Source organism: Zootoca vivipara, chromosome 4 (assembly GCF_963506605.1).
Source record: "Zootoca vivipara chromosome 4, rZooViv1.1, whole genome shotgun sequence".
NCBI classification, from domain to species: Eukaryota; Metazoa; Chordata; class Lepidosauria; order Squamata; family Lacertidae; genus Zootoca; species Zootoca vivipara.
In genome coordinates this window covers 88002299-88016354 of record NC_083279.1, presented here as the reverse complement: position 1 = coordinate 88016354, position 14056 = coordinate 88002299, and the positions used below count along the sequence as shown (strand labels likewise).

Below are 14056 nucleotides of genomic sequence, written 5' to 3'. Positions count from 1 at the left end.
AGGCACAGCCAACCATACCTCCTCCACCAACCAAATTTAACCAATGCCTAACCGCAACCCTTTCGTTTCCGTGTGCTGCTCTGGTTCGCCAGAAGCGGCTTAGTCATGCTGGCTACTTGACCTGGAAGCTGTACGCCGGCTCCCTCGGCCAATAACGCGAGATGAGCGCCGCAACCCCAGAGTCGGTCACGGCTGGACCTAATGGTCAGGGGTACCTTTAACTTTAACCGCAACCTTACAAGTTGTGGCGATTTTGCTATGCAGTAGGCGGAAAACCAAATGGCACCGGCCAATCAGCCAAATGGAAAAATTCCTACCAGGCCCCTGCCCCCCAAACAGACGACCCCATGACTGGCATAGCATGGTCAACGTGAACAGCCCTAAATATAGGGAGGGTGGGCGTGTGATCCGATGCGTGCAGCGAAAAGAGGCAGCTCAACACTGCGCGCGGGGAATAAATAGCCCCTTGGCAACATCAAATTCTCTCAGAGGTGCCCAATAAGATTTGTGGCCATCCAAACTAACCCACCCAGCAACAGAGGGATGTCTTGTTTGCCCCCACTGCAACACGTGCTCTCCATGAAGAAGAACACGCTCAAACAAAGCCCCTGGAATGAGGGACCATTTACTACTTCTGCTATTAACAAACGCTTTATCCCTCTTTTAGCTTATCTCAGATGGAAAGGGCATTTCACTCTCATTGCCCAGTAATCAGAAAGGGGAATAATGCTTCAGATTTTAAAATAATCATACATTTGTCCTCAGGATTATCTGCCTCCCATTTCATATTTAACAAATTCCCACCCACCCACCCCCAGAGAAGCACACACAAACTTTCAAATTAGAGGCTTACATCAGTAATTGTATAAAATGATATGTTTATTTACACCCAAAGTCACATTTAACTTATTTTCTGGGGTATTTTCTTTTTTTTCTTTTTTTCTAAGCACCTCTGTTTCATCATGCCAATCAATCTGTGATTTACTAAGCTAGCTAGACAAACATGCTGTTAGTGTTCAAAAGACATTTTATTCATACTGGGTAATAAAATTGCCCCTTATTATTCTGATGCCTTCCATAATGCCTGCTATCAGGAAGACTAGAGACGCTTGCATGCGGTGCTGGCTCAGAAAAACCCTCTGATGTATTGTATTAGCCTATGCAAGAGCTCGTTTCAGTTGCAATAATGAGCCTTTCTTAACTAAGAATGGATGAGAAATGCAATTTCTCAAGGTTTTTATGGGGGGAGGGTGAAAATATAACTCCGAAATAAACAAACCTACGCCTTGATTTTTGATTCTGTTAACAACTGGAGTATGTATAGAATCATAATTGGTTCTATCAAGGAGGATGTTGAAGACCATCTTCTAAGAGCACGGTGCCGATAATGTCAAGGTTGCAGGTTCAATCCGCGTAAGAGGCAACTGCATATTCCTGCACTGCAGGGATTGGACTAGATGATCCTCAGGGTCCCTTCCAACTCTATGATTCTATGAACTCAACCCTTATTAAAGAGATATGGAATACCCTACATGGGGGGAATTTAGCAAGAGGCCCAAAGGTAACTTGACTATTCTTTGTCTACAACATTCAGACTCATGCATGCAAATGAATTGCTCGTTGGGTTGTAGCATGAAGCAACCACTTTGAATCAGTCATCGCTGATTAAAAGCAGCTTTTCCATTCCCCAACATACCTAGTGCTTTTCAATGGAAGCGGTCCTCATAGGTAGGGAAGCTCAGATCAGTCCATATCTGTGTCAGTTTCACCTGTGTTCATCCATCACTCTGTTTGATCCCATTTCTGCATTAATGTGCAGTTTCTTTTTTAAAAAAAATATATCGTTGTGGAAATTTATATTAAAATGCATTTTTATTCCAATGAACACATTCCTCAATGTATTTTATCCTAAGCACCATCCAAGGAGCACGTTCATGAAATGCACAAGGACCTCCTTTCTGTACGCCAAAGTGGTCCACATTGGAAAGTTTGGGTCCGGATGCTTTTAGTGATCCAGCCGGAGACCTGTTTTCTTTTTCCATGGTTACTGAAAACAATTCTGATCTTTCTTCCAGGTCTCATAACCACGACTTCAAGAAAACTGGATCGTGAACAGCAGGCAGAACATTTTCTGGAGGTAAGATGAGATAGGGAATGTGTTCTGAAATGGGTGTGCAGAGCAGGTTTTCAGGATCTGCTTGTCCTGCAGGATCTAACCTCATGATTCCAAATGAATTTTCCTGGTGCTATCACACTCCTTTGCCTTCTTTCCACCTCATTCCTTTCCTTGTGCCGTCTGATTCCATTGGTTACTTCTGATTTAGTGACATGTTACCATTTCCTGTTACATCCAACTTGGAGAAACTATCGTTTGCACACAAACCATGATTGCAGACCCTTTGAATTGGGTTTGCAACCCTGGTTTGAAGGCAGACTATGGCTTGTACAAACCATAGTTTGCCCAGTTTGGATGTAAATGGCAAAACATGGAGACAGCGGTAGTGGGAAGAGAATTGTTTACAAGGGGTGAAGGGAGCTTCTCAGCCTAGTGCTTTGTATTCCATCGAAACCAACCCACTCAGTAATCATATGCATCTGCCCCATTTGGGCAACATCTTTATTTATCAATGTTGAGGAAAAGCGGCCAAATGAAATTAAATTGCCACAGAAGCATGTCTACTAATGAGAGGTTTTCAGGCCTGATATGTGTTTTATTGGTCTGTAGGCCTTGAGCATATAACTGGAGCATAGCAGACGGAATACTTGCCGATAGTACCTCTACAAATAAAATGAAAAAAAGGCATCTATTTTTAATTGGGGAAGGAGTTGCAGGGCAGCTAATTTATTACACTTAGGCTTTAGTCGTCTGTTCCGGATTGATTCACATGTGGCTAATGAGGAATCTGTTACCTGGTATTTCAGAATAATAGGTTGGAGATGAATACAAAATCCCACTGTTGCAGGCTGTTTGAAGATGGAAGAGTCAAGGGGGGTGATTTAGTACACTACTGCTCCAGGATTTTCAGGACTAGTAGAAGCCAAATTGTGGACTGGCAGGTGCAAAGATTAGAGGCCCAGATTGGCCGCCACCTCTCCCCCCAAAATGATTAGAATGCATTAAAATTTGCCCATTTGACGGCATGTTTCTCAATAACAAAAATCAGACAGGCTGTTGACAGTTTGGCACTAGGTTGTCTGAAGAGGAAGAGCTCGGTTTTACGACACTTGTGAAGCGTTTTGTGAAATGTTTGGCTCCTAATGTGGTTAATTAACCTCCTGGGGGAACCTTTAATTGCCAGTATAACCATGGCCTCCCCATAGCACCACTTTTGCCTTCCGGAATTATTTTATACTCTTCCTCCCATTAAGAGTCTGATTGGCATAAAAAGAGAATAAAATTGGCTCCCCGTGAAAAGATATCTGACTGGAGATTGACCTAAAAGCTTCCGTTTTCTCGCTTGCATGGTGTGTGCATGCCTAGGAGGGGCGGAGGGAGGCGTTGATGGGGCCCCGGGAGTATGGAGGTCTTTTATTTGATTCATGAAATAAGCCTGCCCTTATTTCCTCTATATTTGACTGTGACATAATACCCTTAAAGGTCTTTCTTTAGCCTATTCAGAACAAATCAGTGTGAAGCTTGAATTGGAATGAAAGAGCTGGAACTACATAGACAAAGGAGAAGACGCTGAATTTGTAGGGTGTTTTGCTGCAGCAGCACACTGAGGTCAAATCCTTGGTGAACTTTCCGTACATTTATTTATTTGTTGCTTACTGATGGGTGTTGATGGATTCAGATATTGGTTTAAAATCTTATACATCTGTTCTGGTTCGAGACAGTAGTCTCATGTCAAACAAACCTTAGCAGTATCGCCAGACAAGGAGATTTTCAAGGCTCCGGGGATGTCATAGTAATGTAGAGCGGCAAGGGACCCTGAGGTCCAACCATCATAACTAAATCTTAACTAAAGCATCCATGACCCGTGGCCATCCACCATCTGATTTAAAACCTTCAAGAAAGAAGAGTCTACCCTCTTCCAGGGGAGTCCGTCCCACTTTTTTATGACCTTTGGGTGAGATTTCAATTTTCTTGGGCTTCCTCTGAACAGAGACATCTACTTGATAAGGTGTCTCTCCTGAGCTCTTCCACAAGATCAGTACCAGGGCCGGCCCTGAGGCAAGGCTGTGTGGCGCAATGCACCAGGGCGCTGGGCCGCCAGGGGGCACCACACTGCTGTGCAGACAGCCCGGCCGCCCTCCCACTCGCCCTGCTCCTTGCCTCCCTCCCACCGCGGGTTCGAGTCCCGGCCTCAGCCTGGTGGGTCGGGTCGGGGGCATGAGGAGGACAAGAGGTCGGGCGCTGCATGGCACTCTTCCCCCCCCCCCCCAGCAGAGGCCTCCGCGTAGGAGGAGGCGGCGCCGGCGCCCCGGAGGACAACCAGGCAGCCCGGCCCACCCGCTGCGGCGCCCCTGAGCCCACCCCGCCCATGCCATGTCCCTCCTCTGCGCCCGTGGTGAGTTGGGGGGGGCGGCAGCGGAGCGACCTTTGCGCCACGGCGCTTGATGTGGTTAAGATGGGCCTGTTCAGTACCATAACATACAGGTACTGAAGAAAGGTACGTTTTCCCAATATCACCTTTGCCTAGCCTACTTCAAGCAAAATTCTAGATTGCTAGCTTCAAGGCTCTTTCACGGGTCTCAATATGCTTGGAAAAAGCAACCTCATTATAGTCCCAGGTTGTAGTTGGTGGTGATGATGTTGTTTTTAAGGCTTCAGTGACTGGTGATTACAAGCCTAGTGACACTCCCAAGTCATGGCAGAAAAAGAATCTGTGGCTGTGGAGGTTGAGTAACCAGACTATTGGAAACTTCTTAGCCCAGCCAACCACATGAGCAGAGGCTTGTTTTTAACACCCCCTCAGAAAACAGGGTCTGGCCGTCTGTACTGGTTGCTTTGTTCCCTTTAATAAAAAATCCAATCAGTGATCCTATTATTTAAATTGCCGATCTGAAACACTTTTATTCCGTTCTGATAGGTACTGATTGGTGCTCCGTGGGCCACACATTCAAATCCCCCACCCATCCCGCTTCATCCCGAACTTGCAAATAAAATAGATCAAGCTTAAAAGGGACGGAGATTACATGAGCATTACATTACTTTAAAACCTCCAACAACCCCAAATGCAGTTCCTCTGATTACTCGACACACACACACACACAAAAAATGCCTTAAATGGATGGAAGATTGGGATGGTGGGTTTAAGAAGAAGAAGAAGAAGAAAAACATTCAGTGTAGTAAAAGAAATGACATTTAGGTGGTTATCTTCTTGTGAGACAGATACATGAAAATAAATACCTCCTACAAAGCGAGGTGTGATTGCGGTTTTCAGGAAACCTGTATTTACTTCTTTGCAGCGCTGCGCAATCTGAGCAATTCTGTCTGAGTCTCTCTCTCTCCCCCGCCCTCTTGTCTCTTTTATTCTTCTCTCGACTGCCACTCTTTTTCTTTTGCACAGTCAGGTATCTGAGGGAGCGCAAAAGAGATTAATATTAATCCCTCCCGCTCAGAGAAAGCCCCCATCATCTTTTCTTATACTGTCATTACTTCATAACAAGATGTGAGAATAAAAAATAGTAAGAAGTGGGGAACGGCATTCCCATGCTACCTGGTTCGTTTTTGCTGTTATTGTTTAAAAGGTGCACTGAATATTTGAGAACATTTGTGCGCATGCCACAAGAAACTCTTCAGACAGCTCAACATTGGGCCTGCCTTCACAACTTTTAATCCTATAGACTCATTGTGCTTGCAAAGACTTGTGTGGGTGCAATCAATAATAATATATCCATAATTGAAGAAGCAACGTGATTTTATGCAGTATTTCATACTGTAGGGTTTTGTACTGCGCTTATTTATCTTATACAGTGGAACCTCGGTTTACGAACGCAATCCGTTCCACGGAGGCCTTTGTAAACGGAGGCATTCGCTCCCCGAAGGCACGCTTTTGCGTGTGCGCGGAGTGCCAATAGAGCGCTTCTGCGCACACGCTGCGCAGAAGCGATCTGCGCCTCCGACGCCGCGGAACTCGGATGTAAACACTTCCGGGTCCACGGCGTTCGTAAACGGAGGCATTCATAAACAGAGGTAGTTGTAAACCGAGGTTCCACTGTATGTGAATGGCCGATGGCCCAAGCATTAATAAACCACATCTACATACCGTAATTAAAGGTGCCTCAAGCATACAGCACAAATATTTATTGGGGAAACTGGCCATGGGGGTACAAAAGCATTCGGTCGCTTTTAGTGAATGACGGCCAGAACTACATGTTATAAGAACCGCAGGGCCGGCACCAAAATGGCAGCCTTTTATTTTGTTCCATCCTCCAAAGTTTTGTAACAGAGTAAAACAAGCTCTAGGTCTTTAACGCCACCATGCTGTTCCTTTCCCTGCCTCTTTCTGCAAGATTAGCTCTTGCTTAGGTGATGACGGTATCAAGACACAAGGTGAGTTTCACTACAGATGGGGGACGGGACGGGTCAGGGCTCCAAACAAGGCTGCTGTTTTCATGGCAGCTGCATGTTGTTGCTTTTCTGTAGTGCATATACATCAATCACCCCAGACCTCTGTAGCAACATGGCTGTAAGCATTTTGCAAATCAGCCCTTTGCCGGGGGCTTCCTTCCCCTCCCGTCTCTTTGCTGCGTGTTCGTATACTGAAATTAGTTGTCTGATTCTGTTCAGGTAGCAAACGGAGTGACAGCTGTCTGACGCGCGTGCTGAAAGTGAATCACTTTCAGATATGAATATACAAGTGTCTCCTCTCTTTTTTTACCACCGGTTCCCTTTGAGGTGGAGAGAATATAAATTACAGCTGCTCTGCTCTGCCAGTGTACATGTGCAGTTTGATGGAAGTGAAATGTTAAATCCAGTTACAGCTCATTGACTTGCACATTGATGCTCTAAAATGGGGAAAAGGAAAGAGATCCAAAGCTTTGTGCTCAGCGCCAATACTGAGCATCTTTGGAATGAGCTCTAGCGCACGTGAGGTCATTCATGCCTTCCTGGGCAGGCAACTAGCACTAGCTCTGTTGAATCCTTCCCCCCCCCCCCCAATATTTTTGGTAATCTCATCCCCATGAGAAGAATTCTGGGGTTTTTTCCTACCTCTTTCTCGCAGTGCTTGAGAAATCATTATATATTTTTATTTAAGATGCATTGACACATAACGGACTTAAAAAGTGGGCAAGGGGTGCCATCTTTGCATCACAAAACTATCTCTTGCTACTCTGTTGGGTTTCCAGCCCACGCACCCCACACACACACCAAACCCACTGATATCTTTGGCTCAGTTTTCCTTTCCTAGGAAGGCTGCAGAGAACAGACCAGGGGAAAGATGATTTGCAGAATGAAAGGAATGGCTGCTCAGCTATTGCAATAAGCAAAACAACCACAACCCACATTCCACCCATGGAATATTTCACCGAGATCTTCCACCTTTTGATCATCACAGAATGCATTTTTTTTCCTCATTACTGGACCTAGAATAGTCAAGGTGGGGGGTGTTTAATGGGAGGGGGGGGAATGGCAAAGCTCTTATCTAGTTCTGCCGTGACAGTTTTTGTGTCTGGTAAGTTGAGTTTTTTATAGAACCTCATGCCTTAAGAGCTCTCTCTTTAGCAAGGGAGAGCTTTAGTTGATAATAGGAGACAGATTTCGCTCCACAGAGCTCCATCTGGACACCACAAATGTGTTTCTTGAGCAATTTTGTCCTTTACAGACACACATGTGAACTTTATTAACAGCAAGTGTTTTCATATTGTGAAACAGACATAAGCTCCACCCCTTTTCCACCAAATTATTAGTGGATTTAATTGTCTTAAAGAACTTCCCTCTTCATATATACCCCTGTGCGCTTTAAGGCCTTTAGAGAAGACACCCCCCCCCAAAAAAATCCATTTCAAGGTCTTCTCTAGTCATCCTCTGAGTGAAATTTGACCTTTGACCCTTATGTTCTTTAATTCACACATGTGGATAGCCACTTCTGGTCATTATGCGTGCTACTGAGGCATGTGGGATATCTGTTTCTACTTAGTTATTACAAGTCATGACTTCTTGAACATTTCTGAACATTTCAGAGTTCAACGAGTCTATGCAAGTTAGTGGAGCATGAGGCTTCTGCACGCATAGAAGCATAGATTCATAGAATTGTAGGCTTGGAAGGAACCTTGAGGGCCAACTAGTCCAATCTAGCTGCAATCTCAACTAAAGCATCCGTGACAGATGTCCATCCAACCTAGGGGTGCCAGACTCAATAGAGGACAGGACCTCTGTGCCTTTAATTGCCCTGCTCTCTTTTCAGTCTGGAAACCTTAAAGAGAAACCAGCAGACCCTTTGCTTGGAAATTAAACAAAGGGTCTGCTGGTTTCTCTTTAAGATTTCCAGACTAAAAGAAGAGAGCAGGGCAATTAAAGGCACAGAAGTCCTGTCCTCTATTGAGTCTGGCAACCCTAATCCAACCTCTGCTTAAAAAGCTCCATGAAGAGTCTTCCATGTAAGTAATTTGTGCTGCGACAAGGTCTGAAAAGAAAAACTAAGTAGGCAGTCCTTTGCGCTGCAGAGCTGCTGTAAACATCCTCTCTCTCTCTCTCTCTCTCTCTCTCTCTCTCTCTCTCTGCACAGCCCTTCAATCAATAATAGATGTAAGATATAATAATAATAATATTATAATAATGATTTATTATTTATACCCTGCCCATCTGGCTGGGTTTCCCCAGCCACTCTGAGCAGCTCCCAACAGAATATGAAAAACAATATAAAATATCAAACACTAAAAAACTTCCCTGAACATCCTTCACATGTCTTCTAAAAGTCAGATAGTTGTTTATTTGTTTGACATCTGATGGGAGGGCTTTCTAGATGCCATTGCTTTCCATTCCTACCTGTATTTGACACATACAGCACTGTTTCTGTTTTGCTGCAGTTTGTCTTTCACCGGAAACGACTTGGTTCGTGGTGTGAGCTATGCTGCTAATAACTTTGAGCTATGCTGCTCATCATAATCCGCACTCCAGGGAAGTTTTGGGAATTCTCTTCCTAGCTCCTCCCCCCCCCTTAATACTTTTTGCACTTCTTCAAACCTCAAGTTTACCCTGAGTCTGTTTGGCTGTTGCTGTTTTTGCTATGAAAGAGATTTGGTCATTTTCAAACACTGGCCACAAGTCTAATAGACTCAAATCTAACTTAAGATTTTGTACAGCCATTCCTTTTATAACCTTGCCCACATTTGTCATAGCGCACTGACAATCCCTTCCTGGCATGCAAGTGACTGAGGTTTTGAAACGGGCTAAAGTCTGCCTGAGACTTAATGGTTTTCCAAGAGGGCATTTGGTAAATTGGAACCTGCCCTTTGGTCTTGAATATTCGCTTGCCTAACTAGACAAAAATTCTCTGGGATAACTCCTGTGTTTCCCATAAATAAAGCAGCTATGTAGTTAAGGCTATATTTTGGAGAACTTGGGCTGGCCAAGTAAGAATGGGAAGCGAGGGCAGAATGTAGCGTAAAAGTCACATGTGGTAACAAAAGGAATGCTGAGGCCAGGACTTCACCAGCCTTTGTCCTGTACACAGAACAACTCCTCCATAATCAGTTTAAGAATCTGCCTTATCGTCATTTTGAATAATAGAATTGTAGAGTTGGAAGGGATCCCAAGGGTCATCTAGTCCAACCCCCTGTCATGCAGGAATCTCGACTAAATTATACATACAGAATTTGGGTGGCTGGTGAAAATACTCTGCTCTCTAAAGAGTTTTCCCTCTTGAGATACTGCCCAATGTTCGCACGCTGGTTCTTAGCTACCTAGCGTTTACTATTGGGGTTTTTCCGTTGCATTTTTAAATGTTTGATGTTTTATTATGTTTTTATATGTGTTGGAATCCACCCAGAGTGGCTGGAACAACCCAGTCTGATGGACGGGGAATTATTATTACAGTATTATTATTATTATTATTATTATTAGTAGTAGTAGTAGTAGTAGTATCAGGCATTGTGCAGTTTTATTATTTTATATGCTGTTTTATTTTCTTCTTCTTTTGGCTGCCGAGGGTTATTACGAGTGGTGAACAATTGTAAAACAAAACCCCAAAAAACTTGTTCTGCAGAATGATAAAGTCTGGCTGCTGTTACAGTTGCCTGTATTGATAAGTAGGCACATAGATTGTCATGCTGCTCCTAATTAATAGGTTCCAAAGAGATGAAGGATTGTCATCTGCATCGCTGAGAGCAGTCCTATTTGATTTTCAGGTCCAGTAGCTTTTTCCTCCCCCCCCCTTTTACATGTGGCTTGCAGTCTACAGCAAAATTCTGCGAAGGAGTTAACAGCATCGTTTCAGAGACTGCTGTCTTCCTCCCTTCTGCTCTTACCGCAGTTTGGGGAGTCTTCTATGCCCCTTTATTTTTAAGAGAGGTACTTGAGAAGCACGACTGTTCAAGAACAGTAGGAAGGCTAAATTATGTTCCTTTAGTCGGTGGTTTATAACACAAAACGCAGTTATGGGTTTTCTGCTTGAACTGGAGTGAGTGTGAACAAAGAAATGAGACAGTTATGCTGTGAGATACACAAACACACACACACACAGAGAGAGAGAGAGAGAGAGAGAGAGAGAGAGAGAGAACTGCACAGGCGGTAGATTTTCCAAGACTTGAAGGCAGTGTAATACTCTCAGCATCGGCCACAGTAAACATTCCTCCTTCTCCTCCTCTCTCTCTCTCTCTGTCTGTCTCTCTCTCTTGGCTTCTGGTTCTCTTACGGATTATTCAGACACTTTCTCTGAATTTTCAACTTTTGTTAGAAAAAAAGGGGGAAGCCTCTGCCTCTCACTTTTCCTTTCTTATGCCTTCTTCTTTGGTGATCACTCATAGCCGAGTAAGATTATCTTCAGTTAAAAATATATATATTATTTATACCCCGCCCATCTGGCTGAGTCTCCCCAGCCACTCCAGGCGGCTCCCAATTGAATATTAAAACAATACAGCATTAAATATTGAAAACTTCCCTAAACAGGGCCGCCTTCAGTTGTCTTCTAAAAGTAAAATAGTTGCTTATTGCCTTGACATCTGCTGGGAGGGCGTTCCACAGGGCGGGTGCCACTACCGAGAAGGCCCTCTGTCTGGTTCCCTGTAACCTCAATTCTCACAATGAGGGAACCGCCAGAAGGCCCTCGGCGCTAGATCTCAGTGTCCGGGCTGAATGGTGGGGGTGGAGACGCTCCTTCAGGTATACAGGACCGAGGCCGTTTAGTGCTTTAAAGGTCAACACCAACACTCCCAGTCTAGCTGCCAGTCACCAGTCTAGCTGCCACATTCTGGATTAGTTGCAGTTTCCGGGTTACCTTCAAAGGTAGCCCCACGTAGAGCGTATTGCAGTAATCCAAGCAGGAGATAACCAGAGGATGCACCACTCTGGCGAGACAGTCTGCGGGCAGGTAGGGTCTCAGCCTGCGTAGCAGATGGAGCTGCCCTGGACACAGAATTAACCTGCACCTCCATGGACAGCTGTGAGTCCAAAATGACTCCCAGGCTGCGCACCTGGTCCTTCAGGGGCACAGTTACCCCATTCAGGACCAGGGAGTCCTCCATAACATTAAACATATTGGGCTATTCAGCAGTGATTCTCTGACACACACTCCTCTCACTTCAACACCTCTGACTGTAGGCCTGGTATTTGTCCTGTGCAAAAAGATGGTTCCTCCATCACATAAGAATAATATATATATATATAAAATAGTCCTGATGTATCAGAGGCCCCCAGCATCCTCTTTCCCATAAGGGCCATCCATATGCTTATGAGAAGGAAACGAGAGCAACAGGCCTCTCCCACTGTTGTTCCCAAGTGACTGGATTGGTCTCCAGTGATGTGTCTAGTCCCATTTGATAGAACCCTAAGCCTAGATTCAGAACCCCTGACCTGCTGGGCTGGAATAAATTTGGATGCGGCAGGGGTGCCCCTTCTTCAACCCTGCAGGCAAACGAGCTCCGTTGCTCCACTGCCGACAGGCGCGATGGCCGGCCACTGCTTCCCCAAACAGCAAATTGGGTGGAAATTACCACTGTTGGTGTCCAGTAACCAGCAGGTTAAACCACAGAGCCTAGGGCTTGCCGATCAGAAGGTCAGCGGTTCAAATCCCGGCGGTTCAAGGTGTTTGGCATTGGGAAGGCCAGCAATACCTTGCTGAATCCTGAGTCAGCTGTTGTGCTGTTTTGTGATGGCAACAGACCTGAAGCGGGCTTTCCACCGCAACCCCCTGAGAGCTGCATTGCAAAAAATGTTGTTTCCTCTTCCACACACAAATAGTAACTGCTGGCCAGGGGTTTGGATTGGTCTGCCTACTAATGACTACCTTGTGTTAGCAGATTCTATGCATTGTGTGAAGAAGTTATTTCTGTTGTCTGTCCCGATTTTCTCGCCATTCAGCTTTATAGGATGACCCTGAGTTCTCACATTATGAGAGAGGGAGAAAAACACCATACATCATTTTATAGACTTTTGCCCTGCCTCCCCATACTCTCCTTTTTAAAAACTAAAAATAGAGAACAAAATGTATTCATCTTTACCCCTAGGGAAGTTTTCTGAGACCCCTGGTAATTTTGGCTGCTCTGTTCTGCACCTTTTCTAGTTGTAGTTACAGGTAGGTAGCCGTGTTGGTCTGAGTCGAAGCAAAATAAAAAAAATTCCTTCAGTATCACCTTAAAGACCAACTAAGTTTTTATTTTGGTATGAGCTTTCGTGTGCATGCATACTTCTTCAGTGTGCATGCACACAAAAGCTCATCCCAAAATAAAAACTTAGTTGGTCTTTAAGGTGCTACTGAAGGAATTTTTTTATTTTGCTTTTCTAGCTGAATATCCTGCCATTTTCAACATCAGCGTTTCTGAGATGTGACCAGAAGTGTACGCACTATTCTAAGTGTCAACACGCCATAGGTTTGTATAAGGGCAGTACAATACCCATCCTAGGTGTAAGCCAAATTTGTTGCGAAGGGTTTGTTTAGATTTATTGCTTGCTGTGCCCCCGAGGCTCAGGAAATCTAGTGTAATCTAACATAATGGAATAACTACATAAGCCCCATAATTAAAATAAATGGAGCAGGCCATCAGGGGAAGATGAGGCAGCAGAAGAGAATATTGGGGTAAATAAAATTGCATGGTTCTCGCTCAAGGAAAAGATAAAGGGGGTCTAGCACTTTTTCCCTCACTTGGGAGCAGAATGAGGGCTTGAAACAGGAAGCTAAACATACATAAGAATAATGGCGGTTCCAGAATATAGATCCTTCAGCTTGCAAAGTTGTTTATAGAGCAGTACAGTAGCTTTGCTGAATATTTATAGATTATTAATTAAATGGTCACCGACTGGGCAATGTATGTGTCACTGTGGAAAGCTCCTACCACCTAGGATTCCAGCTAGGTGGCTTGGAATTCTTCACAAAAGACGAAGTAATGGGGACGCACACTCCGTGTTTGCAGAAATTTCAAGCTGAGAGGGCTTTTCTGAAGTAGCTCTTTCTAATAGATTTTCACTGCAAGTGAACAGGAGGCACATTTATGAATATTATTGTAATATAGTATTATAAAATAATAAGGGTAGCAATAGCAATGCCTGGAGAAGGGGCAACGGAAGCAGCAGCATTTGCACATAATTCCTAAGCGCAGAGTACTTCACATCCATGACCTTCATGGAATCCTTACCAGGACTGATGCTTACTTCATGTTCCCTTGTGAGAGTCAAGTGAAGTTGAGTTTCAAGTCAACAAGTTCCTGATTTGCAGCTTAATCCTTGAAGCACTGCACCACACCAGCCCTCCTGTGGAGGCATTAAAAGGGAGGAGGAGGAGCTCTATCTATGCAAAATTCAAAAGGTGGGACCTAGCTGAGGCTCATACCTGCCAAGTTCCTGTCTGAAAAGTAAGGGCTCGGACCGGAAGTAGCGCTGCCACCATTTTGGAACTGGGCGGAGCATGCTCAGAAGTGACTTTTGATGCTGCTCTGCCCAGTTCCAAAATGGCCG

At 44.6% G+C, this 14056-nt stretch overlaps 1 protein-coding gene across 5 annotated transcripts in view; it reads left to right on the top strand.

The window, feature by feature from the left end:
• The window catches only part of FAT3 (FAT atypical cadherin 3), a 434554-nt gene that overhangs the window by 276761 nt on the left and 143737 nt on the right, over positions 1-14056 (top strand). For all 5 annotated transcript variants that reach the window (XM_035116279.2, XM_035116283.2, XM_035116282.2 and 2 more), the window contains exon 4: positions 2076-2137. In XM_035116279.2, the coding sequence (XP_034972170.2) occupies positions 2076-2137 (62 nt within the window). The remainder of the gene's footprint in view (positions 1-2075; positions 2138-14056) is intronic.